Source organism: Falco biarmicus, chromosome 4 (genome assembly GCF_023638135.1).
Source record: "Falco biarmicus isolate bFalBia1 chromosome 4, bFalBia1.pri, whole genome shotgun sequence".
Lineage (NCBI taxonomy): Eukaryota > Metazoa > Chordata > Aves > Falconiformes > Falconidae > Falco > Falco biarmicus.
This window is the reverse complement of record NC_079291.1, coordinates 78766816-78790357: the sequence shown is the minus strand read 5'-3', so window position 1 is coordinate 78790357 and position 23542 is coordinate 78766816. Positions and strand designations below refer to the sequence as shown.

General features: G+C 48.9%; 1 protein-coding gene across 1 annotated transcript; it reads left to right on the top strand.

Moving 5' to 3' along the window:
* Positions 1-1025: 1025 nt before the first annotated feature.
* ITPRIPL2 (ITPRIP like 2) lies at positions 1026-21701 on the top strand. The gene is made up of 2 exons (XM_056335088.1): positions 1026-1038; positions 16290-21701. The coding sequence occupies exons 1-2, from the start codon at positions 1026-1028 to the stop codon at positions 17978-17980; spliced, it is 1704 nt and encodes a 567-aa protein (XP_056191063.1). The 3' UTR covers positions 17981-21701.
* The last annotated feature ends 1841 nt before the right edge of the window (positions 21702-23542 follow it).

The window sequence follows — 23542 nt, the reverse complement described above, 5'->3', positions numbered from 1 at the left end:
TGTAAGAATGCTCACAGTGAGTTCTTTGTCCTCAGCAGCTGAACACATCCTGCACATTTGAGTAGGCTGTCAGACAGTAATGCTGTCTCTAGCTGTGAGCATAAAATATGCATCGGTAGAACAACTCTGCTTTATGCTCCTGAGCAGGATTTGTTCTTTCTTTTTACTGGAGCAGCATATTTGTGCCCATCCAGAAGTGTGGGTGAGCTGTTCTTCTGCCACTTCCAATGGCTGTGCATATCCTTGCTCACTGGCAGTTCCTCTTTTTTTGTTGTCTTACAAAGAAAATGGAGTTGCTTTTCATTTTCCTCATGCAAAAGGGACTTTTTTTTTGTTTAAAGAAATGTTTCAGATTTTGAAAGTCTACAAAAGCTGGTAGAAGGTTACAGGAGGACTAGAGATGCTCAGGTGCAGTACAGAACTTCTATTGTACAGCTGCTGCGAGGACAGTTTCTTTTTGATGTTGTTTTGAGGCAGAACTAAAGCTGACTAATGTGAGCCATCTTGGCAGGGGTTAATGGCAGGCAGAGGCCAAAGTATACAGCTTATACAAATCTGTTATCATAGTGATTCTCAATGAACTCTGGTCCTGTTGACAGAGGAAAAAGAACTTGGATCCGACAGGGAGGCTGTGAGATGCTGCATTTTCAAAACAAGGAGTGGGGAAGATGGCAGGATCTTCACCGTGCCTTCGGGTTTTGGGGCTCCCTTCTGAACCATAAGCTAAGCACATCGCTGGGTCTTGTAATATCTAGTGGGATGAAATCCTTCCCCTCAAAGTAGCGAGGGCTCCTTCTAGCTCCTGTGATAACCAAGGGCCTGATCCTGATTTTCTCCTCAGAGGAGAGTGTTATCTTTCAGTGAGGAGGAGCAGAGGGTATCCATCTGTGTGTGTAGGCCTACAGGGATGTTATCTGCTCCTTGATCAGCATCTTACCTTTTGTGCTTTTCTCCTGCAATCAGTGCTGGGGATGCTCTGGCCCTGATTCTGCAGAGCTGCTCTGAGTCAGAGATTAAGGGTAACGATGGTGCTTGGAGGTGAGTGACACGGCCAGATGGTGTGTCCTTCTGAGCAGTGGGGCTTTTTCTGATGCTCTGACAGCATCTGAAGCAGGACCTCCGCACCATCTGTAGGCAACTGCACTGGCTCAGGAGGAGAAAAATCTAGCAAAGCAAAGCAAACAGGCAACAGCAGGTCTTGTCTCATGAAGCAAGAAGGATGGTTATGGAAATTCAATGCAGCTCTGAAGATCTGTGGCCTGTCAGAAACAGCTCTAGAAAGCTGCCAGGGCAGCAAGGCACGTCTGTGATGCCAAGGTGGCATAGGGCTGGCTGTGCCAGTACATGTTTCAGCGTCTTGCTGCCGCAGCTAGGCTAGGCAAAAATCTAATCCCCGTGGCTGTGATGAATGTGGTGATGCTGACACAAGCTGAATGGACTTATGCCTTGAGTTATGTAAAATGGAACGCATAAGGTTGTTTGGCAGAGAGCTAAATCATTGTCTGAGATGATAAATATTGCAGATAGAAGAAATACCAGATCTAATGGGCTTGATCTTTGTCTGGAGTAAATCTGTGTGGCTCACTTGAGCATAATAGAGCTAGGCTTGCTACAAATTGTCTGAGCGTATGCCATACAATTCCTATGCTGGGGATGACACAGACCGTATGCTTGTATTTTTTCTTAGTGTTTTAGGGGTTATTTAATTTATACAGTCCCTTTTGTCTGCCTCGTTTCTTGACTTTATGGAAGATATAATTTCAAATGGTGTGCCAGTCACTTTTTTTTGTCGCTAGCTTCAGAGTTGTGGCATGTCACTTGCATTGAATTCTGTATGTATTTTACGCTTGGGGAACTTAAAGGGATAAGTCAACAATATTAGCCACTTCAGAGGAGGAATATGTGTGATAAGGGAGGAGGCTGCTTAAAGGTACCATTTTTCTGTTGTTAATTCCATTTCCCCAGAGTGGCTGAGATGAAAAATCTGAATAGATTTAGGAGAGAGACAGCAGCTTTGCAGTTAAGTTCTGCTACTCTGGGAGTACAACTTCTGTTGAAGAAAGCTTGTTACGCTCCTGTTTAGAGTTGGGGGGCTGATTTAATGTTGAGTAAAGTGAAATAACAGTTAATTGGAACAGGTTAAGTGGGTAACAGGTCTCCAGAACAACTCAACTGTGTTGGCAGGAAAATGCCATTTGTTGTCATTAGATGCTTTCGACAAATGCAGCCTCCTGTTCACATCAGGTGTTTTTGAGAAGTACCACCTGATACTGCAGTCTTACAGAGCAGAACCCAAACCTAAGCAGGTCAGGGGATGGTACTTCTGTGTCCAGTGATACACCGTATGGCAGCAGCATCATTTCATTGTGTTAAAATGCAAATTAATACACCTATGCTGATAGTAAAAAAGATAATTTTTTTTGGTGCTAAATATCTTTTGTTTCACAAATTAAGGCCATGGCACTGCCTTTACTTGTGCTTGTTCTTAACTGGAAGTAAGTGATGTTCTGATGGAAGCCCAGGAATCATGCAGTGTTGCTTGGAAGGGAGCTCTGGGGGTCATCTTGTCCAGCCTTCCGCTGTGTTCTACCAAGCTGTCGTGGGTTTCTGTCAAGTTTGTGGTTTGAGGGCATCTGTATAGTCAAAGGCTGCTCACTGTGTATGCAAACGCCTAAAACATCTAGTGGAGTGAAAAGCATTTGCTTATAGGAGCAACAGACATGCAGTGCCAAGGCAGATGACTCAATCACGTTGATCTTTGTTGCTGTCTCTGGATTAAAGTAAATTTCCTCTTTAAACAGTAGCCTGTGTCTAATTTAAAACTGTGTCTCATCTTGCTGATAAATTGTTTTCTCCCTTCTGTGGGGGAAGAGACATGCTCCAGGGATGGCACCCACTTCTTGGGAAGGAGAACACGCGCAACTTGCTTTCCCAGGACTCGTGCCTAAACGCTGAAACACAGCAGGGCCTCTGCTCTCTGGATCTGTCATCCCGAGTCTCCCCATGCCAACGGCTGTGGATCCGGAGGCAGGCACTGCAGACCCCTGCTGTCCTCTCTGGAGTGATGCTGTCATATTTAACAAACGTCTTATCTCTACTAGCCCGTGGCATTCCTATGAGAAAGGGGCTTTGCTTTAGGGCTGGGTTAAGAGAAGGCTACTGGGTGCAAGTCTACTAGAGGTGTAAGTTTATGCTTAGGCTTAAGTCCGAGACCAGCAGGGATAATTTGATACTCCAGGCTAAATTTGTCCTGAGACTTTAGCAACTTGCCTGTGGCCACAGAACAAGTCTGTGGCAGAAATACACTGGAAATAAAATTTTAAAGGAGTTGAACTGCTCAGATGCCTGTACTAACCATAGAGCGCTCCTGGTATCTTGTGAAAATGTGCAGACTTTGCTACTTTTAAGTGGTTTTTATCCAGCAAAAGAACAGCACCAGGACTTAAAATCACTGGTGAGATTGTTCTGCAAGTACAACTTAATGGCTCAATTCCACCATGACCTGGAAAGCTAACTGCTAGTGATGGATGAGGAGCTGTCTTCCACATCTCATCTTGTCAGCCCTCACTGTTCTGATTTTGGCAGAAAAATGCATTTTACTTGAAGGCTTCTAAGGTGGCTGAAATGTTGTGATTTTTTTTTTTTTTCATGTAACAACTGTCTGCTTTTCAATTCTTCCCACCCAAATATCACAGCAATACTTGCTAATGAGAAATAATTATATCTTAATTTTAAGTGACTCAAGTGCTATTGTTTACACAAAATGTGAGAATGTAGCAAGACATCATGCATATGTTTAAAGGGATAATGCAGGAGGGATCAGTTCTCAGGCAGCTGAGCCTTGCAAAGAAAGATGACAGGTACATGTGTTTATAGACAGACTCCAGAGCTGGCTGTATTTGCTTGTCATTTGTCATAAACGCAGAGACTTGCAGCACAAAGTGCTGGTACAGCATAAGCTGGAACGTGTGCTCCTCTCCAACAGATGTGGCATGAATCCTAATGCTTGCTGGATGTTCCAGGTTGGTGACAAGCAAGAGGATTTATCCTGGTAAACTGGTATGAGTTAACCTGAAGCCTTCCCATGGAAAAATCCCAAATGGAGCAGGCAAAGTATGGCAAGCCACCTGGACCTACCTGATATTTGCTTGGATGGTTTGCAGAAGTGTTGAGTAACACTTCTGAAGCTTACTTGAAGCGACTGCTTTGAAGTGACCGATTGAGTGACCTGATAGTTCACTGTTTCTTTCCAACTGACTCATTATTCTCTGTTGACTGGGTTGTCAAACAGAAGTAACTCGCCACTCAGTGGTGACAGCCCTGTGTCTTGTTTTTGGTGACTTTCCTATTAACAAGAAAATCTGTGGTTATATTTCCCCCCTTTTTATCTTCCCTGCACATACCAAAATACATGTAATACTTAACACAGCCTTTGTTTTAAGAAGCTATGTTACAATACGACTGCCATATGTCATCTCATACCGAGTACTTATTCCAAGCTGTGCTGGAGTGAGTTAAGAACAACTTACTCTAATACAGTTGTCTTTCAGATTTACTGAAAAAAACCCAGACATTTCACTTACAAAGTCTTATTGTCACAGCCAAGAGAAACTAAGAGAACAAATTATGTATGTGAACTGCATGTGTTAGATATGAAAATGGAGCGTAAAGCCAAAAGAAGTTTACAGAGATTTCTTAGAGAGTATTTGTCCACGTTGTAAAACCAATGATAAATTTTGCTGCATCTGGCAATTATACCACCCTCTGGTCTTATTTGGTTCAACCTGTTTGTCTTGGGTAACACTTACTCGTTCTTGAGTTATCCCACATACCAAGATATTAATCTGCTTCTCATGCAAACAGTCAACAATCTGAAACTGCTAACACATGGTCGTGGGCTTGATTCAGTAGCTGGTTTTGTTTGCTTTCTTTTGTTGTTTTTTTTTGGTTTTGTTTTGGTTTTGGTTTTTTTTTTTGTTAAGGATAAAGAATCCAAAGTGAATCAAGTCCATTTGGTCTCTGTAGCTGGACCCATGCCCCTGCTTCTTGCCCCTTTGTTTAGAAGACTTCCATGCTATGAAGTTTCAGAAGTCATAGCCACCACCCATCAGTATTTGCCTTAAATCAAGGAACTTCTTAAATGGATTTTAGGTGTTTCATTTTGCTTTGCTTTGCTGGGCATGTCAGGTCTGGTTTTTCTGTGAGCATTGCTTTACTTGGCTTCTAAAATAATTTTGTAAGGTGTTGCTGATTCGAATCATTGGGCGAGTCCAGTTGTGCCCTTGATCCAGCAGTGCTCTGCTGCAGGGGTTTACAGAAAGAATCAAACTCTTGTGCTGAAGGTAACCAAGTACAAGTATTACCATGACAATTTATTTTGGTTATTGATGGGTGGGTGAAAGTATCTATGCAAATGCACATCAGTGTGTGTCTTGCATTAATGCTGCGTGTCTCTGTTGAGCTGAGGAATGGATGATGTGCCTTCAGAGAGAGGGTTCACAGGGATAAGGGCTGCTATGGCCCCCTTGCAATCATCAGTGATGAGCTGTGCTCAGGTTTGGAGTTGCCCATGCCCTGGACAGGCCACAAGTGGACAGGCGGTGGCTGTTGGAGCCCTTTACGTTTAGGAGGGCTGGCAAAACCATTTCACTAGCCACGACTTCAAGTCCACTGGGTGCTCTCCGGTGGCTGTCCTGGGGTGGAGAGCGTGCATGGGCATATTTACACCTTTCCTGGACTCAAAGCCTTCCAGCCCTTCTTGGTGAGCTGGTGACAAATGGTGTGCTCACAGTGCAGAGCAGGAGCTGGTTTTCCGTGAAGCAGAGGAGAGGTGGTGTCACCCTGTTGCGAGGACCCACAACGTGACTGGAGGCCAGGAGAGGGCAACCTGGCTGCCATTGAGCTTTCACGTACCACTGGGCCCAATTCAGGTATGTTTTGACCAGGATGGTTTGCCTTTTGCTGATGGATGAAGATGGGCACTGAAATGAAGTTATGTTTGTTTCTACTTCTCCCCTCCAACCCCTTCTTTGATCAATGGACATGGTGTAAATGGACTTGGTGGCTGTTTGGGAGATAACCTGTTCTTGGTACAAATACCTGCCTTCAGTTGCCTTCTGCTATTTATTTAGTTATCTACTTGGGGAGCTGAATCAGTGTGGTAGCACATCTGCAGCTCTATGCACAGCATAAACTAGAAATGGCAGAGGATACTGGAGGCAAATGGTCTCTGAGAAACCCACTGGTTCAAAATTGCTTGTTCAAAGTGTTTGGTGAACAGCTTCAAGTAAGATAAATGTCCAGGAGTCCATGAATGATTCATTAAAACAAGGGAAATAAATCCAATGAAGCATTTGATCATCATGAATAATTCGTTGGATTCTAATACATTTAGGAGTGATATTTAGAATATATTTCCTAAGCTTGTAATTCATAAACCTAACAAAAAAAGTACCTAGAAAGAGGGTGTATTATTTATTCCAGAGCCATATGCCGAAATTGTGTGAACTGAAATCTCTTAGAGAGTTCAGATGCAACCCTCAGTATTTCATACTTCTTAAACAACCAAAAATCTTCCCGCAGAGATAAGATCTTAATGCTCCCATCAGATCAGATCCCAGAAAAGCTGTAACCACAGTAGAGCAAAAGGTATGGAAATATAAAATGCGTAACTTTCAATATCAAAGTGCTTTCAGAGGGAGCTTGAAATTTGTTCAGCCTGAGGCATCTTTCCCCAAGCCTCTGTTATCTGTCACACCGTGGCAGCAGACAGAGCAGAGAGGTGGGAGGGAAATAACGGATTCATAGAGGACAATGTGGTGTCATTTAAAGAGCTGTGATCCGAGCAGAAGTCTTGTTTTGGATGAGTAATGGTTCCTTTTTATTTTTCAATTCAAGCTTTTCGTTCTTTGGCCACCCTGAATAGCCTTTTTTTACTGCTACCATGAGGACCAGTAATTTATTGTGAGGGTGGCTGGTGATGCCTGCGCACCGCAGTGCCACGGCTGTGGTCCCTGATTTGTGGTGCTGCAAAGGTGTCTGTTACACTTAATTTCTATGTGGTCTTTTGCTGCCTCGTGCTTTCTGCAACATTTATGTCCTCCTTTAATTTGAGCATGTTCTTTTCCATTCAGAGATGACCTGGATATAAACATCCCAGGGGCACTGGTGACCCTGCTGCTGGGGAGGGTGGGGGTTTGGGGTGCTGCAGCATGATCCCAGTGCTGATGAGAAGCCACCTCCAGGGAGCCAAAGGGGCCTTGTGCCAGTGGCACGGGAGATACCAATGGCTGCTGAGAAGGATGTCTCAGCATCTTGCTTGCTCTTCTGGAAAGTGCTCGTATGTCCCATCTGCAAAACCTCCTGCTTGCTTCTCTGAGCACTGTAAAAGCCCTGGGGGCTATTACACTTGTTTGCAGTAGCAGGACCTCAGCCAGGTCGTGGACATGTCCCCAGTGCTGCTGCGATAGGGGAAAATACACCTTTTGCATTCACTGTTCTCCTCCCCCATTTGCAGGTACCACTTCAGAGACGGCAAAGGCAACAGGAGACAGAATGCATTCCTGGGGCTAAAGAAAGAAATAAAATGCAGCCCTGAAGCAGCTTATTATCAGAGTGGTTTGGGCTGGAGCTCTGTCTCCCTTGGGTGAGCCTGTGTCGTTCCTCTTGTTTTGGTGTGTTTGCTTTGTATTTGTACCTGTGTGAGATCAGAAGGACGACTTGTATTTTACAGCTCCAGGGAGCAAATATGATGCCTTCTGTATCGTAAATTATAAGGTAGGACATGAAAGATGATCCCAGCTCCGTACCAAGTGGCTGGCACTGTAATAATAAGGAAACCTATGACACCAGATGTAAAAATAGCTGTCATTTAATGAGCTCCTCTGACTGGCCTTAAACAAAGACAGGTATATGCTGCACTTGCCGTCTCGTAAATGAAGTAATTGTGTTGCTTTGCATCGATCTGTGGAATGTTTAATCTTAGTTAAAGGGGCGCAGCCTGAGAAATTGGTGCAGAGGGATGCTGGGAAGAGATCAGGTTTAGCCTTCCTGGCAGGATTTCGGGCTCCAGCGCTGTAATGCTGGTCCCCTCACAGGGCAGCCAAGCAGGTAAAGAATTCCCCTTGAAGCAGGAAGGTCACATGAGTGAGGCTGATTTTTAGGCATGATTTAACAATTGCTTGTGCATACAGCTCCTGTACCAGGTACTGTGCTGCAAGGCTTTCATTTCAGCTGGTGATGAGCAGTGCCTGCAGCATCCCCCCAGCATCTTTCCACCCGCATTGGGTGGGCCAGAGCAGTGCAGGGGATGCTACCCTGTGTGGGCTGGCATCGCTGGGATGGCACTTCCCGATGGAGATGGTGCTGGCTGGGGGTTGCTGCCAGGCTCCCAGTGTAGGTGTGGCGTGAAACCTCCCTGAAGTGAGCCTGAGGACCTCTGCTGCAGTCCTTCTGGGAAGACAGGGGTTAAAAACAGTGCTACTTCAGGCCCTTTTATCAGTTTGGATTGCTTTTCCTTCTCTACAGGCCACTTTCCTTTTAAGCCATTAGCCTTTCCCTTCTCTATCGTGATCGGAGGAGGTGAGGGTCTAGGACAAGGCTTCCCAGAGCTACTGCTGCCTTCCATCCGCACCGAACGTATGCTGCAAGCCAGAGCACCAGCTTTTTGCACCCTAATTGCCAAGTGCTGATAAGCTGGTTTCCCTGATCTCCCTCACTCAGGTTTCCCCCCATGCTGCTTTTTCCCTCCTTTTCCCTGGGTGGGTGATCCAGCCCAGGCTTACCAGGAGGAGTGTCAGCTGAGCCAGGATCATCTCATTATTTGAGGCTGTAAGCTGATAACAGAACTTGTTCCCTGTTGTGCGCTCAAGGACTAGTACAGCATGTAAACCTCCTCCGCTGCCCCGGGAGAGTTAGCAGGGCTTGTTGGCTGGAGCCTTTAGGTACAGCACTGGAAGCTATACATTAACAGGACTGTTGTCATTCAAATGTGGATCACATCAAATACTGACCTTAAAGAGCAGCTGCAAGACTTACGATCTCGACCCAGGGAGCTTTCATGTTTCCATTTTCAGTGGAAATGCTCCATTCATGGAAATACCTCAGAGTATTACTGCTGATTCCCCTTCCGTATGATGGTTGTACACTTGTGCTCCCCTGGCTGAAAGATGCTGCCTTTCCACGATGCGGTAGTTGGCTTTCTTCGCAATGCCAGCAACTTCAGCTTTCTGGAGGACGTGTGGCGGCAGCCCCCCATGCTCACTGCTTGTCAGACAGAACTCAGCATGCCAGCTGACACAAATGTAGATAGGCTGGAGGTTTTTGTTCCCTTTTCATTGCTTAGCTAGAAACATACAGGCACGGCTTCCTGAATACCTGTGTAATAGGCAAGTATAAATGTCCTGCTCACACAAATTTCTATGCAAAAAGAGCCCTTGAGGGTTTTCAAACAATATGGGACAAGCTGGAGATGAGCCAGCTGATGCTGGTACTGCTTGCCAGCATTGAGTCAGGGTATTTCTGTCTGCAACAAGGGTAGGTTTGGGCAAGAGATTGCTGTATGAGTTACTCAGGAAGCCATCCTTCTACAGCAAGGAAATCCTGTATTGGCCTATAGAGACCTGGTGGCTTATAGAGACCTGGTCTGCTTGCAGGCTTTCTGATTAAGAAGTGCTACACCCTGCTGATAGCTCGTGAGCAAACAGACTGGCAGAGGTGGCAAGAACATCCCACTTACTAAATAGAAAATATTTTAAGAGACAGTGTGTGGTAGCAGCCCTACCCCTGAACTCCTCCATGTCCACGTATGTGCTCTGGAGGTCTGGCTCTCCTCAGCCCTGGGCTGCCGAGTCTCCTCAGCTGGCTGTGGTAGCAAGACACCTCCTCCTGTTTTCCCATCCCTAAACGGGGACTCGGTCACCCGGCTGCTGTGACTGGCAGAGTCCACAATACAAAGTGGATTCATATCTGCCCGACTCTCTTGGTTCGTGTTGTGACTAACAGTGTTACCGAAATCTCGGAATGAAGAATTTATCGACACCAATGTGATGAAGATAAGCAGACATTTCTTTATTGACGGCTGGATGCGTGAGTGAGTCCTCTCACGATCAATGCACACCATGGCTCAAGATCATACACCTTATATAGAACTTATTTGTACATATTCATTAAGTGTTCATGCATAATCATAGTATTTCCCGAAAATCATTAACATACTCTCCTCCCATATCCGATTCTGCGCAGTAAAGGTTAGAAAGGTCCAGAAATGGCTCTGGGGTACGATTTGGGTAGGTGGTATATGAGTCGGTGGTCGTGATCTCCCCCTGCCGGAATTACCTTTCACTTAAGGTAACTGTTTCTTGGCAGGTAACGACGAATTGCTTCACTCGACCCTCCCCAGTTCACATTAATTCTCATTTTGACATTTTAGTACGTTTTCCTAGGTTACGTATAAACAATCATCTTGAATCTTAAGTCTGTTATCTAAGTTCTAAACATTCCTACTAGGTGATTCTGACCAATTCCTTTGGCCTTGATATGGGGTTATACAGAGGATTTCATAGCAGCTATTGCTGTACAAATACAAGTTTCATTAAAATATTTCTTATAACTCTATATTCCTATTAAAATAACTCTATAAAATCAAATGTGGTTAATTAATTCTAACTTATTAGCAAATCTGTAACAACAGTGTCCTGTAAAACCTGGGAGTCAGAGGAATGGCAGGTGAAGGATGCTTATTTTGAGCATGGCATCTCCCTTGCAGGACCACCCAGTGGGCTGGGGGAGGAGATGTACTAGCAGCTTTGCTTCCAGAGGAAATAATGAGAAGAGTAATGATTGGGGCACGAAGTCAAGTGACCAATCTTTCAGACTTGTATTTTTTTGCTACCAATTATTCTACTGTTCTGCTATAGGCTGTTCAATAGTGCATTATAATAAGTTGTAGGTATAACCCACTCGCTGTAGAAGAGCAGCTGTACATATCTGGTGCATGAAGCGTTCCCCGTGTTATTTCCTCCCGCACCTGCAGTAGACTGTGTGCAGCTTTGGCTCGCCGGGGCAGATACTAGCCCAGGATAGCTGGTAGGAAGGCTAAGGTTTGATTTCTCATTGTGAAAGCACCAAACAAATGCCATCACCTGTGTGGGCTTTCTGCCACTTTCTTCTACCTACTCAGAGGGTGAGCTCGCTGGTGCAGACTGCTCTTCCTACATCTCAGACAGTGTCTGGCAAACTGCATTATTAACTGATCAGTTATCCCAATGTATGAAATACTGCTAACTGTGGAGAAACTTTAATGGATGCTGTATGCCCAAAACCAATTCCCTTTGCCTCTGCAAATCTCTAGAGATGTCGTGCAGATCGTATATACTGGGATATCTATTTTTAGCTCAGACTTGTATGTGAATAAGTATAACGTTATTCCTTATTTAGTGAACAGGATATCCTGGATATGGGACATTCTGAAGCAAGTGTTTAGATAACATCTATATTTAAACAATGGCTGATTTAAACAATGGTAGTAAAAATTGATGTTGTGAATTCTCTCTGGTCCTGATTTTGAGGTCATGGTTATTAGTGTACGACCTATTATTTTTCTGGAGTACGCAGTTGCTATTAAAAACCTCATAAACTTTTTTTTTTTAAGCTTTACACAGGAACAAGAAGACCACTGCTTAAGTGAAAAACGAGGAGGATCAGCATTATAAATTGCCAGCAGTGGAGTTTATAGATATTTTAATCCCAACAAATGAGCTGCTCCTTTTTTGGGAGACACAGAAGGAGGAAAACAAATCTGACAGCCACCACAGAAGCAGATGTATTGTATGTGGCTCAGCTCCTGGGAGGTGGTGGAAGACCATGCAGGAGAAGCAAGTTGCATCGCGGCAACTTGTTCTCAAGGTCAACATGTTTTTGTTACTAGAAGTGACAAGAGGAGCGAAGTACTTCAGACAAGATTTGGTTTCTTTTCCTCTGTGATGGGTTGTAAAATGCAAAGTATGGATAAGCTGTGGTAATGTGGATGAACTGCATCCATTCCAAAGTAAATACAGCCCCTGCAGCACAATTTCAGTAGGGCTGGAATGATGGGTAATGAGGAATGATGCTTGTTGCTATTTGGTAATTCAAAGCAGTTTTGTGTTCATGAACACTTCAGTTCTGGTACAGCAGCCATCAAATGCCCTCAGCTTGTGCGAGCAGGCAGAGGGAGTGGTTCTTAAATTGGCTCTTTCCAAGTAAGGTCTGGATAGTAAAGCTGAGCACCTCTGTGAAGTCTCCCACCTCTGGCGTATTCAGCATTTTGCCCAGAGCCCCAGCCTGTGCTCAGGGAGTTGTGAAGCAGCAGCCAAGGACCTGGAAAAGATGCCATTGACCATCTTTTATCAGCCCCAGGCTCCACAGATCTCATCTTGCCACTGGCTGATGAGGTGAGAAAGGTCTGGCTGGTAATTTGAACAGCAGTAGTAAAAAATCAATGTTGTAGATTCACTCTGGTCCTGCTTTTGAGGTCACGGTTATTAGTGTACAACCTGTTATTCTGCAGCTTGAGTGAGCCTGCAGCAGCACCGTCTGGCACGTTTACAAGCAATGCCAAGCCAGTGTTTGCGCTGGCCGGTCTGGGGTGGCTGGTCGCACGCTTTCTGCCAGCCGGCCCCTGGGCTTGGTCCAGTGACAGGGGTGACATCTGCATTTTCTCCAGCCTGTGGGGCTCACGGCTGGCTGGGAGGCTGCAGCCGTTGCCCTGTATGCAGGTCCCACAGTGATAATCGCCATGCTGCTGAGCTCTAGGTCACCCCGTGGGCAGCAGCTGCCCGACAGCCACAAAGGGCCGTGCCAGCTCCTGCAGATGTAGCTGTCTGTCTCCTGAGCATGGACGCGCAGATAATCAAATCAACCCTGAATGAAAAGAGAGCACAGACTATCTTGAAAAATGGGTATGCCTGTAGCAAGACCTCAGGGCATGTGAAACATGTTGGGCTTGAGGGTGTAAAAAGGCATAGGCTAGTAAAAATTGAATGTATGGGCCAATGGGTTCATAGAGTTCAGCAGCATTTTTCAATAAACATCCTGAAGAATTGGTTTCGTACCAGCACAGCTGTGCTTTTTGAACATTTTTGGAGGTGCAGAACAAAGTGTTGCAGTGATGGGTCACAGGCAATAAGCAACATGATGAATGTTTTTGTCCTCTTACTCGGCTTTGTAAAGAAATACAGGAAAACATGGAACAGGGAGTGGGGAAGGAAGATGCTATTCTCTTCCTGGTTTTCAAAAATATGGCTGTTGTGGAACAATATTTGAGTAGCAAGGTTGTGGCTTCAGCTGCCCCACAGCTGTCAGAAAACATGCTCTTGGTCCTGGGGTATGGAACCTTATGCTGGTTGAGATGTTACAGTATTGCCTACAGTTTCTTACCTTTACATCTGCTTTATTTTTAATTTAAATTAAATTTTTAATTTAAAATAAAAAAAACCCCAAACCCCAACCCTCCTGATTGTAACTCCAAAGGTCAGTGTTGGAGCGGTTAGGATGTATCTCTGTAGCTCTCACCCTGGTTTGGTTGCCTGTGAATTAATTCAGGCTGCTTGACTTTGGTTACCTGGTTTGACTTTGAGCGCAGCATCTTGGCTATAAAACACAACCTTCTTTCTGTGAAGTATGATTTTTGTGTACTTGAAGTAATGTTTTGCTTCCTATAAAGACAAATTACATAATCAAACATTTGTACAGCTTTTCTCTTGCACGTGTTTCTCTGACCCATTCCTTGTTACAGCATTTTCAGCTTTCAGTCTCTCATATTCAGGAACTGCTCCTTCACCTTCATGGGGCCGCCCCATGACACTGTGCACATGTAGCATGTTGCAGTAGTAACTCAGACCACCTGAAATTAAACCACAACAGAAAGCTTACACAGATGCCCCTTAAACTTCAGCGATCTTCAGCTCAGTAAAACATTTATTAAACAAGCAGAAGCCGAGGATGATGATCCTGTCCCCGTCAACATCTGAGACAGAGCTAACATACTTCTAGCAAAATGCATGTTTAGAAATGAGCTCCAGTATCTATGCAGAAAGCAGTGGGGCAAATTCTAGAAAGTATGACAAGGGCAATACACAATCTAGCCCTACGGTCAAGAAATACAGTGACGGACAAATGCTACATACAGAGGTCTTGTCCTGAACAGCAAATGTGTCAGACTGCCTTGGTGAGTGGATCTATGTGGTACTATGTGGCACAACTTTCCTTACCCTAAAACTGAAGTGCTGCCTTCGCATCTTTAGGTAATTGGCATCTCTGAAGAATTGCTGCAGCAGGAGCTTGGGATTCTTGTTTCCTAGGTTTAATCATCACTACCACTGTAGAGGCCTCTTCAAGATAAAGCTAGGTGGGACAAAGATGCACAGAGAAACACAGCTCAGCTACAGTGAGGATGGTACAACCCATGAGGGAGAGATGTATTATATGAGACGAGGAATTGCAGATCCTAAAATACTCTTTGTACCTGCAGTGCCCTGAAGAAGCAGTTTGGATGCAGGGTCAGTGACAAAGGAGCCCTGGTGATTTCTGTAGGGTTCAGTGTGTTGCAGTGCTCAGCGCCACAGCAGTGCCCACAGGCTTCATGGCTGCAGCAACGCTTCTGTGCCCATCTTCTGACCCAAACGTTGGGCTCTGCCGCTGGCAGGCTTGCAATGGTGCCCGGGGTAGCTCATTGCGCGCATGCTGGTGGGTCCTCAGCCCTGCCAGGGGGCCGTGCCGAGGGCGATGCTGTGGCAGCCGCCGTTATCCGCAGCAGGCCGCTGGTTGCAGGGCGACGAGGCCAGGCGCCCCGGCGCAGCATGGTGGGTGAACCGCCGTGCCCGCACCATCCCCTGGGCACCGACGCCCGTCGGCTGTGACCGGGCGAGGCGGCCCTGTGGCGGGGCAGGCTCCGGCGCGGCGGGGAGCGGAGCTTGCGCCGGGGCCCGCGGGGCGGACAGCAGCGCACCCCGCCCGGCACGGGGGCACGAGTCACGTGTGGCACCGGAGCCCCGGTCCGGGGGCCCGGGGCTCTGCGGACGCTGCCCCAGGCGCGGCGGGCAAGGGCAGGGGCAGGGCAGGGCCAGGGGCAGGGGCAGGGGCAGGGGCAGGGCCAGGGGCAGGGGCAGGGGCAGGGCAGGGGCAGGGGCAGGGGCAGGGGCAGGGGCAGGGGCAGGGGCAGGGCAGGGGCAGGGGCAGGGGCAGGGCAGGGCCAGGGGCAGGGGCAGGGGCAGGGGCAGGGGCAGGGGCAGGGCAGGGCCAGGGGCAGGGGCAGGGGCAGGGCAGGGGCAGGGGCAGGGGCAGGGCAGGGCCAGGGGCAGGGGCAGGGCCAGGGGCAGGGGCAGGGGCAGGGGCAGGGGCAGGGGCAGGGGCAGGGCCAGGGGCAGGGCCAGGGGCAGGGCAGGGGCAGGGCCAGGGGCAGGGCAGGGGCAGGGGCAGGGGCAGGGCAGGGCCAGGGGCAGGGGCAGGGGCAGGGGCAGGGCCAGGGCAGGGGCAGGGCAGGGCCAGGGCAGGGGCAGGGCAGGGGCAGGGGCAGGGCCAGGGCCAGGGCAGGGGCAGGGCAGGGGCAGGGCAGGGCCAGGGCCAGGGGCAGGGCAGGGGCAGGGGCAGGGGCAGGGCAGGGCCAGGGCCAGGGGCAGGGGCAGGGGCAGGGGCAGGGCAGGGGCAGGGGCAGGGCAGGGGCAGGGCAGGGGCAGGGCAGGGGCAGGGCCAGGGGCAGGGGCAGGGCCAGGGGCAGGGGCAGGGGCAGGGCAGGGGCAGGGGCAGGGCAGGGGCAGGGCAGGGGCAGGGCCAGGGGCAGGGGCAGGGGCAGGGCAGGGGCAGGAGCAGGGGCAGGGGCAGGGGCAGGGGCAGGGGCAGGGGCAGGAGCAGGGGCAGGGGCAGGGGCAGGGGCAGGAGCAGGGGCAGGGGCAGGGGCAGGGGCAGGGCCGGGGCAGGGCCAGGGCAGGGCAGGGGCAGGGCAGGGGCAGGGGCAGGGGCAGGGCCAGGGCCAGGGCAGGGGCAGGGGCAGGGGCAGGGGCAGGGCAGGGCCAGGGCAGGGCAGGGGCAGGGGCAGGGGCAGGGGCAGGGCAGAGCCGGGGGCGGGGGCAGGGGCGGGGCCGGAGCGGGAGCAGGGGCAGGGGCGGGGCCGGGGCAGGAGAGGGGGCGGGGGCGGGCGGCGCCGCTCCCCGCCCCGCGGGCGGCCCCGAGCCGGGCGGGCGGCCCCCGGGCGGATAACGCCCCCGGCCCCTCAGGCCGCGGCAGGGCCCGCCGCCTGCGGCATTTCCTCTGAGCTCACGGGGTGGCTGACGCGGTGCCGCTTCCCTCGGAAGGGGACGGCTCGCGGCGGAGCGGCGGCAGGCAGGCGGCAGGCGGTCGCGCGCGGCCAGCGGGGCGGGGGGCGGCGGCGCGGCCCGCGCTGGGGGCGGCCGGGGCGGAGGAGGGCGGGGGGGGCGGCGGCGGCGGGGGCGGGCGCTCCCCTCCCGCGGGGCCGGGCGGCGGCCACCTCCGCGGCCCGAGCCCCCGCCGCGCCGTGCCCGTCTACGCGCTCGACGCGCGGGTGGCGTGGCCGCTGGCGGCAGCGCTCTGCACCGCGCTCCTCTGCCTCTACCAGGCCCTGCGAGGCGGCGCGGCCGGGGAGGGCGCGGCGGAGGCCGGCTCGGTCCCGCTGCTGAAGGGCTCGGCGCTGCTGCTGCTGGGCTGCCTGCTGGCCCGCTGCTGCGGCGCGGCGGGCGGCGGAGCCAGGCCCGGCGGGGCCCGGGCGGCGGGAGCGCGGCGCGGCGCCCTGGAGAGCTTCTACGCGCGGCAGCTGCGGCTGTCGCCCCACGTGCTGGGCCACAGCAAGGCGCACGTCGGGCGCGTCGTGGCCGAGCTGGTGCGCGCCGCCAAGGCGCAGGGGCTGCAGCCCGGCCCGCTGGCCCTCAGCCTGCGCGGGGACTTCGTGCGCGTCGGCAGCGCCTACGAGCAGCACAAGGTGCGCAGCCCCGACTGCTTCGACGTGCTGGTGCCGCTGCGGCTGCCGCCCCACCTGGAGCCCCAGCCGCGCCGCGCCGGCCCCTGCGGCGCCTTCGTCTGCGGGCTGCGGGCACGGGCGGGCCGGCCGCGCCGCCAGCGGCCCCTCACCGAGGGCTTTTGCGTGGAGCTGCAGGGCCGCAGCCACCTCTCCGCGGGGCTGGTGCTGCGCTGGTTCCAGGGCCACCTGCAGCGCTGCCTGGGCGCGGTGCGGTACCGCCTGCAGGACCGCTGCCGCATCAGCCTCTCGGCCTGCCCCGGGCGGCCGCCCACGCTGCACATCGTGCCCTGCTCCGATTACGTCTGCTGCCACATCTCCATGGCCGTGCGCCTCATCCCCGCCATCCCCCTGGGCGACGCGCTCTACCTCACCGCCCTGCCGCCCCAGGGCCCGCAGGCCGCGGAGGCCCTCTGGGGCCTCAACACCTCGCGGCAGGAGCAGCGGCTGCTGAGCTGGCTGAAGGAGCAGGCCCCGGCCACCTCCTGCCACCTCAAGTGCCTGCAGATCCTCAAGGGCCTGCGGGACCTCCGCGGGCAGGGCCTGGAGGAGCCCTTCTGCTCCCAGTGGGGCTGGGTGCTCTCCTCCTATATGCTGAAGACAGCCCTCTTCTCTCTGCTGCTGCGGGGGCCCTTGGAGGCCTGGGATGAGCGGTTCCTGGTGGAGCGGCTGGAGGACCTGGTGCTGTACCTCAGGGACTGCCTGCGCAAGCAGGTGCTGATGCATTTCTTCCTGGGCAACACCGGCCTCCCCGAGGCTGTGCCGCTGCCCAGGTTCCTCAAGGAAGCTGCCCCCGTGAACTTGCTGGCTGCCTTCGACGGACCCACGCTGGACCTGGCTGCCTTCCAGCTGATCAACACCTGGATCCAGGCCCCGCACATCATCAGGATGTACAGCAGCCCCCGATACTTGCGACCCGTGCCCACCCCGTGCCGGCACGTCGCCGAGGCCAGGCAGGAGCCTGCAGCAGAGTGAGCCGCTGGGCGGGTGAGCCAGCGTGGCCCGCAGACCCTGCCGGGCATCCTGCGCTCCCAGCCTGCTGGGCCATCGACAGCCCGTGTCTGCCTGAGGAAGGTGGGACCCATTTAAATACAGTTGTGTGGTTTTGTCCCTGGCCAGAGAAAACTGAACAAAATCCTGATTCTTGGTTGGTTTTTTTTTTAATCTCATTGGATGTTCATGGGAAAATTGTGAAGTTTCTGGGCACGTGCCTTAGCTGAGAAGCATTATGTTCAGCCGATTGTTTGCCAACCTAACTTTAACAGGCTCAAACTGACATCTCTGGAAATCCATGTTAATGTGTTGTCTTAGTGGCCAAATTGACCTTTTTTTGAGATTTGCTTTTTATGATACAAAATCAATTTGTGATTTAAAAATCCTTTAAGTTCAACACCCCCACACCCCACACCTCCGCAACGTACCAAGATGCTCTTAAAATGTGAAGAGCACTAGAGCATGGGTGTGGATCACAGTTTGAAATGCTCAATGACGTTCTTTAAATTTCCTGTGTAATCAAATACATTGTGCTGAATAGAAATACGTGTATGTTAATGTAAGCTTGAGGGAAAAGGCAAAGCCTCTCCAATAACAGTATGAAGAATCTTAATTGCACGATTCTGTGTTCAAGTTAAGGTTATACTGAAGGTTTGAAATACAGATAAAAGGAAACAAATAGCACTTTATTTTCACAAAGACCTTCTTTTTAGGATAATTGGCTGCACTAAATATTGCTACGGAGGAGGCATTAGTATTTTATTAAAATGAAAGATGTTTAAATCATCCCAAGGAAAACAGTTTTTTAAGGAAATACTTTGAGTTTTGTTTGCGGGTTCTTGTTGACTTATTTTTTTCCGTCTCCAAGTACTATTTGGTTAGAACTTGCTTTACCTCAAGGACCGACAACAAAACTAAGAAGTTCTGTATTATTTTTTTGAACAAACCTGAAGCCAGTTCAGTTCTCAGTGCTGTAAGCTGACTGCTGCACCCTCTTGCTCTCTGGTAGGAGTTCAACGGGGTTTTGGATGACTACCTAACCAGTTGTCTGATCGTGGCAGTGTTTTGACCAAATAACCTGATGGGATTTTCTAGTGCTGTGCTATAGCAAATGGTTATCTTATCGTGGGGAGGAGGAAGTGGAACATTTCAAGGTACTTCAAAATTATTTAGCACTGATTCATGGTACAGTGGCAGTCTTACAGTATGGATTCATCAGCCAGATAATTTCTACTTCTTGCCTGGTTGTGTCCCAGTTGCTGGAATAACCTGGCAAGGTGCAACGCATCCAGCTCTTCAAGTGTCCTTAGGTCCCAATGCAGGTACCTGGTGTACGGGAACCTGATGTGTGTCCCAGGGTGCCAGCAAATTCAGAATTTCAAATCCTTGCGTTATTGGGTCTCCTGCTCAAGTGTTTGACCTACTAGGACCCAAAATGCGTTGCTGAATTGCTGGCACTGAGGAAGCTGAGTGTGTGCCTTATTAGCCACTATACTGTGTCCTAGGTGAGCAGTCTGAAATGAATTAAAAATGACCAACTGTAACTTCTGGTAAGCCTTAGGATAACTTGAAGTTGCTAATGTACTCCTCCTCTCCCTGACGTACATAGAGATACCTGTGTGCTTTATTCAGAGTACTAGGCATCAGAGCACAAAACAAACATTTGCGAAATCTATGAAGCTTTATAAAAATCTATTTTTCTAAATGGAAACACTCCTTAGGCAGATGTTTGCCTACTTCTATTTTTTCAACTGCTCTTGCAGTTTTATTTTCAGGTAATTATAGCCTAGGTCACACCCGCAAGTTGGGTTATTTTTATAGATGAAGCGCTGTGCTTCTTTCTACAAATATAAATAGTGTATTTATAGGTAGTATCGATCAAATGTTCTTTGCACATGGTATTTAAGGCTAAGCGAGCTACCTTGGTGATTTGGGGTGGGTTTTTTTGGTAGTAGACCATGATACATACTGGTTTTGCAGACTCGTGTTACTTAGTGTTTGCAGTAAGATGCCGTTCTGCAGTTGGTGCCATTGAATCTTTTGCCCAAAGAAAGAGCAGGTGACCGGCCCAGGGTATTGTGGCTGCCTGAACTTATGACCTAAAAATCCTTCAGCTGTTAATTCTGGCATCGTAACCACTTCAGTCAGCTGTTGGTTTGTTTACTTCACTGCATCCCTGTCTCTGAAAAGTGATCTTGTATCTGAAAAGGGATGCACATTCGTTGTATATTTAGTATTGCTGCAATACATGGAAATCTGTAATGGACTTTTTAAGGACTTTCTCACTTAAATGTAGTACTATCAGGAAATGGATGACAAGGAGAGATGATGGAGAATATAAATAGTTTAGAAAACAAAGGTTGGGCTGAGGGGTGAGTGAGAATGATGGTAAACTCTCAGTGAAGATGCACTGCAAACAAGCCAAAAGACATGGGGGTAAAATTGGAGGAGAGCTGTTGAAAGCAAGGTGGATTGGAGGGCAGGGAAGAGAGATTTAAGTGGGTTTTGCTTTGCCAGTATATCCAAAGTGGTTGAATGCATCAGGGCTGAACGGTGAGGCAAAGCCTCGGTTTGTTAGTCATTTGGGCAGAGCTTCAGTGTGAGTTTTTGCTCAGCAAGGCATTTCTGAGTTCATGATGGCTGGTGATGGGAGAAAATACACACGTGTGCTTTAACCTTAGGCTTGGGCAAGCTTTCTTGAGGAGAGGGGGGCTTTCTGCCCATGAGGCAATGTGCATGCAGTTGGTGGGAGGTCTGAGAAAATCTCTTGGACTAGCCTGTGGCTTCGTTGTACAACTGAGATGTTAAGTATATTTTCTTTATCTGTTATAAAGCATGCATTCAGGAATACTATTGACAAAAGGAGCTGGTAAAAGTTGAGTTCTGTTATGGTATTCATCTTATTCCACAGCAAACGTGACAGCACTGGTACTTGAAGTGTGCTGGAGCTATTATAGGGCTTAATCTGCAAGGAGGTGTACAGAGAACTTGACCTACCTAAGTAATCCCGTGGGCCTTTTACCTTCTTCCCAAGCTATGGATACTGTACACAGAACAAGGTTATGAATAAGTGTTTGTTAGGGTTGTAGCTAAGGTATCATAGATGCAGCATGGTTGCCTCTGTGTGTGTATACTGAAACACAAACAGAAGAAAGAGTATGCTAAATAACACCATCATAGTTCTCTTTATCTGCAACCTAATTTCTCAAAGACTCTTTGCAAATGAAGTTGTTTTTACTGAACACTGGTTGGGAAGAGGAGTCACACCTGCAAGAGAATCAAGTTGTTTATTTACAGTACCAACATGCTTATATGTGACAATTTTGTACTGAAAAATGCTGTGTATTTCTCAAAGACGTCATTATTTCTTATCTGACCAAGTATCTTGAAAACATTCCTCTTGATTTTGAATCTCTGCAGAGTAATGTAAATTTTAAGTGTCTGTTTGCAATGGACATTTTTGGTACAACTATTTTTTGCTGGTTAATAATCAGACCAAAGATTAAACTAAAGTTCAGCTGCTATTGTTTTAATAAAAAAAAAAGTGTTTATCGGCTCAAAGTGTCAGCCCATTTTAGTGAAACGTTTATACATTCATTTCCTATTTAATATCAAAATACATTTGCACTTTTATTGTTTTCATAAAAAGTTGGTGGTTTTGTTTTAATATTTCACTGTAGTAATAAACAGCTGTTTTAAAGCATCTGTGCCTCAAGATTTAAATTCCTTATCTTTTTTTTCAGTAAAAGCTGCCTGCAGCCACAAAACCGATCAGCAGGTTTATGTGGTCTTTAGGAGGAGACTACTAAAGTGGCAAAACCATGGGAAAGCAGGAAGTCCACGCCTTGGGAGTTGTGCAGAGAGATACGGGAGGAAAGCCAGGAGAGAGACTAGAGCATGGCTGGCACCGTCTGTGGTGTTGCTGACTTTTGAAATGAAGCATGTTGGGGGGTTTGTGGCTGTCTTGCTCGGAGGTTAAGAAGTCAGTTCTTATTTCCCTGGCTCCAGTTTCAGGTCGCTGCATAAAATCTGCTTTTTCTGGTGCTTAATGAAGAGCTAGGACTTTGTCTTCATTTCACAGTATCCATGTGAGCTTTTCAGCGTGGCATGTACAGACACGTCTCCGTTCAAAACAGCGTAGGTCACGCTTTATTAAATGCGGAAAAAGTCCTGCTGAAGGCAGGACTCAGCAGGAGTTTTGTGGATGGGCCAGCAAGTTACCTGTCCTTTATTAGTCTTTGGTAAGATGCCAGAACTATACACTAGTGTACTGATGTTCCCTATTAAAAGAAAGAAATAGCAGCAAGACCCCTAGCTTTTTAACCATTAAATCAAAGCTAGGCTGAAAATAACTATCTCCAGATCTTTGTGTGCCTGCCTCTTACCTTGCAGGGAGTAGCTTCTGTAAGGGGCAGCAGTCGGTACGGTGCAGAGGCAGCCCAGCTGGCTAATGGGCTTCTTGCTGGCAAAGACTGAAAAAATGTCATTCCTTCAGTGTCAACAACCCAGGTCAGTGTGGAGGAAGTGTATTTAGATCTTTACCTCTTTAATAACGTTATCTCTTATTAATGGTTTCCTTAGAAGCAATAACCATCCTCTGGTCTATTAATTCCTTGCTCTGAAATACTTCTCTGTTTGAAGCCTGAGTTTCTCTTCAGCAGAAAAACATTAAAGAAACAGGACTTTCCTTTCACGATAAATCTGTTAACAACAAATTAACTGGCCTAAGGACTTGCATGCTTGGTGTTTAAAGAAAAGCCTGTTTGCATCCAACTCATTCGATAAATTGTTTAAAATCTTTCCATCCCTGTGCAAGTACCTCCCTTGTAACGCAGCCAAGGTCAGTAGTGAATTGCCGATTATGTTTGGCTACTGCGAATTAAAGCTGCCTGGAGGGGAAAGGGACTCACATTTGTGCATCCCACTTTCCCAAGGCTCCTCCTTAAATGTCTGCCTGGTGAGTCTTCCCTGAGGTAAGTGACATTCTGACCGATGATAATTAATTTGAGTAGCTGGCAGAAAAGCAGCCAGCCCCACTTTTGCTGGGCTGATAGCACTGGGAAGTTGACGGTCGACGTAGTGGCAAAGAGCTGCATCCCTTTAAGCATGTGAATTTGCCTTCAGTGCTTGCTGGTGCTTCAGAGCACAGCGCTCTGCTTGCTTGAGGGGTCTGAGTAGCTCACAACCCTAAAATAAGCAGGATATGGAGGGCTGACTGTAGATAGATCTGCCTGTACATCATATTACCACTGTGGGTTTCTCAAACATACGGTATGCCTAATGAAGAGACTACCTGTGCTCTTGTGTGTGCCTGCCTTGTGTGTCCTATTTTAAATATATAGCCAAAAAGTGGCGTATTTGCAACTGCTTTATGAGAGACTCAAAGCACTGTGGCACCCGCTTAGCAACAGAGCTATAGATCATGTTGTGTTCTGTATCTGTGCGACAGTCTGTTAGGGTTTAAGTAACGATTTACACAAAAAGCTCTTAAAGTTTGTTATAAACACGTATGCATCAAATGTCATCATGTACCAGTCTTCTGTG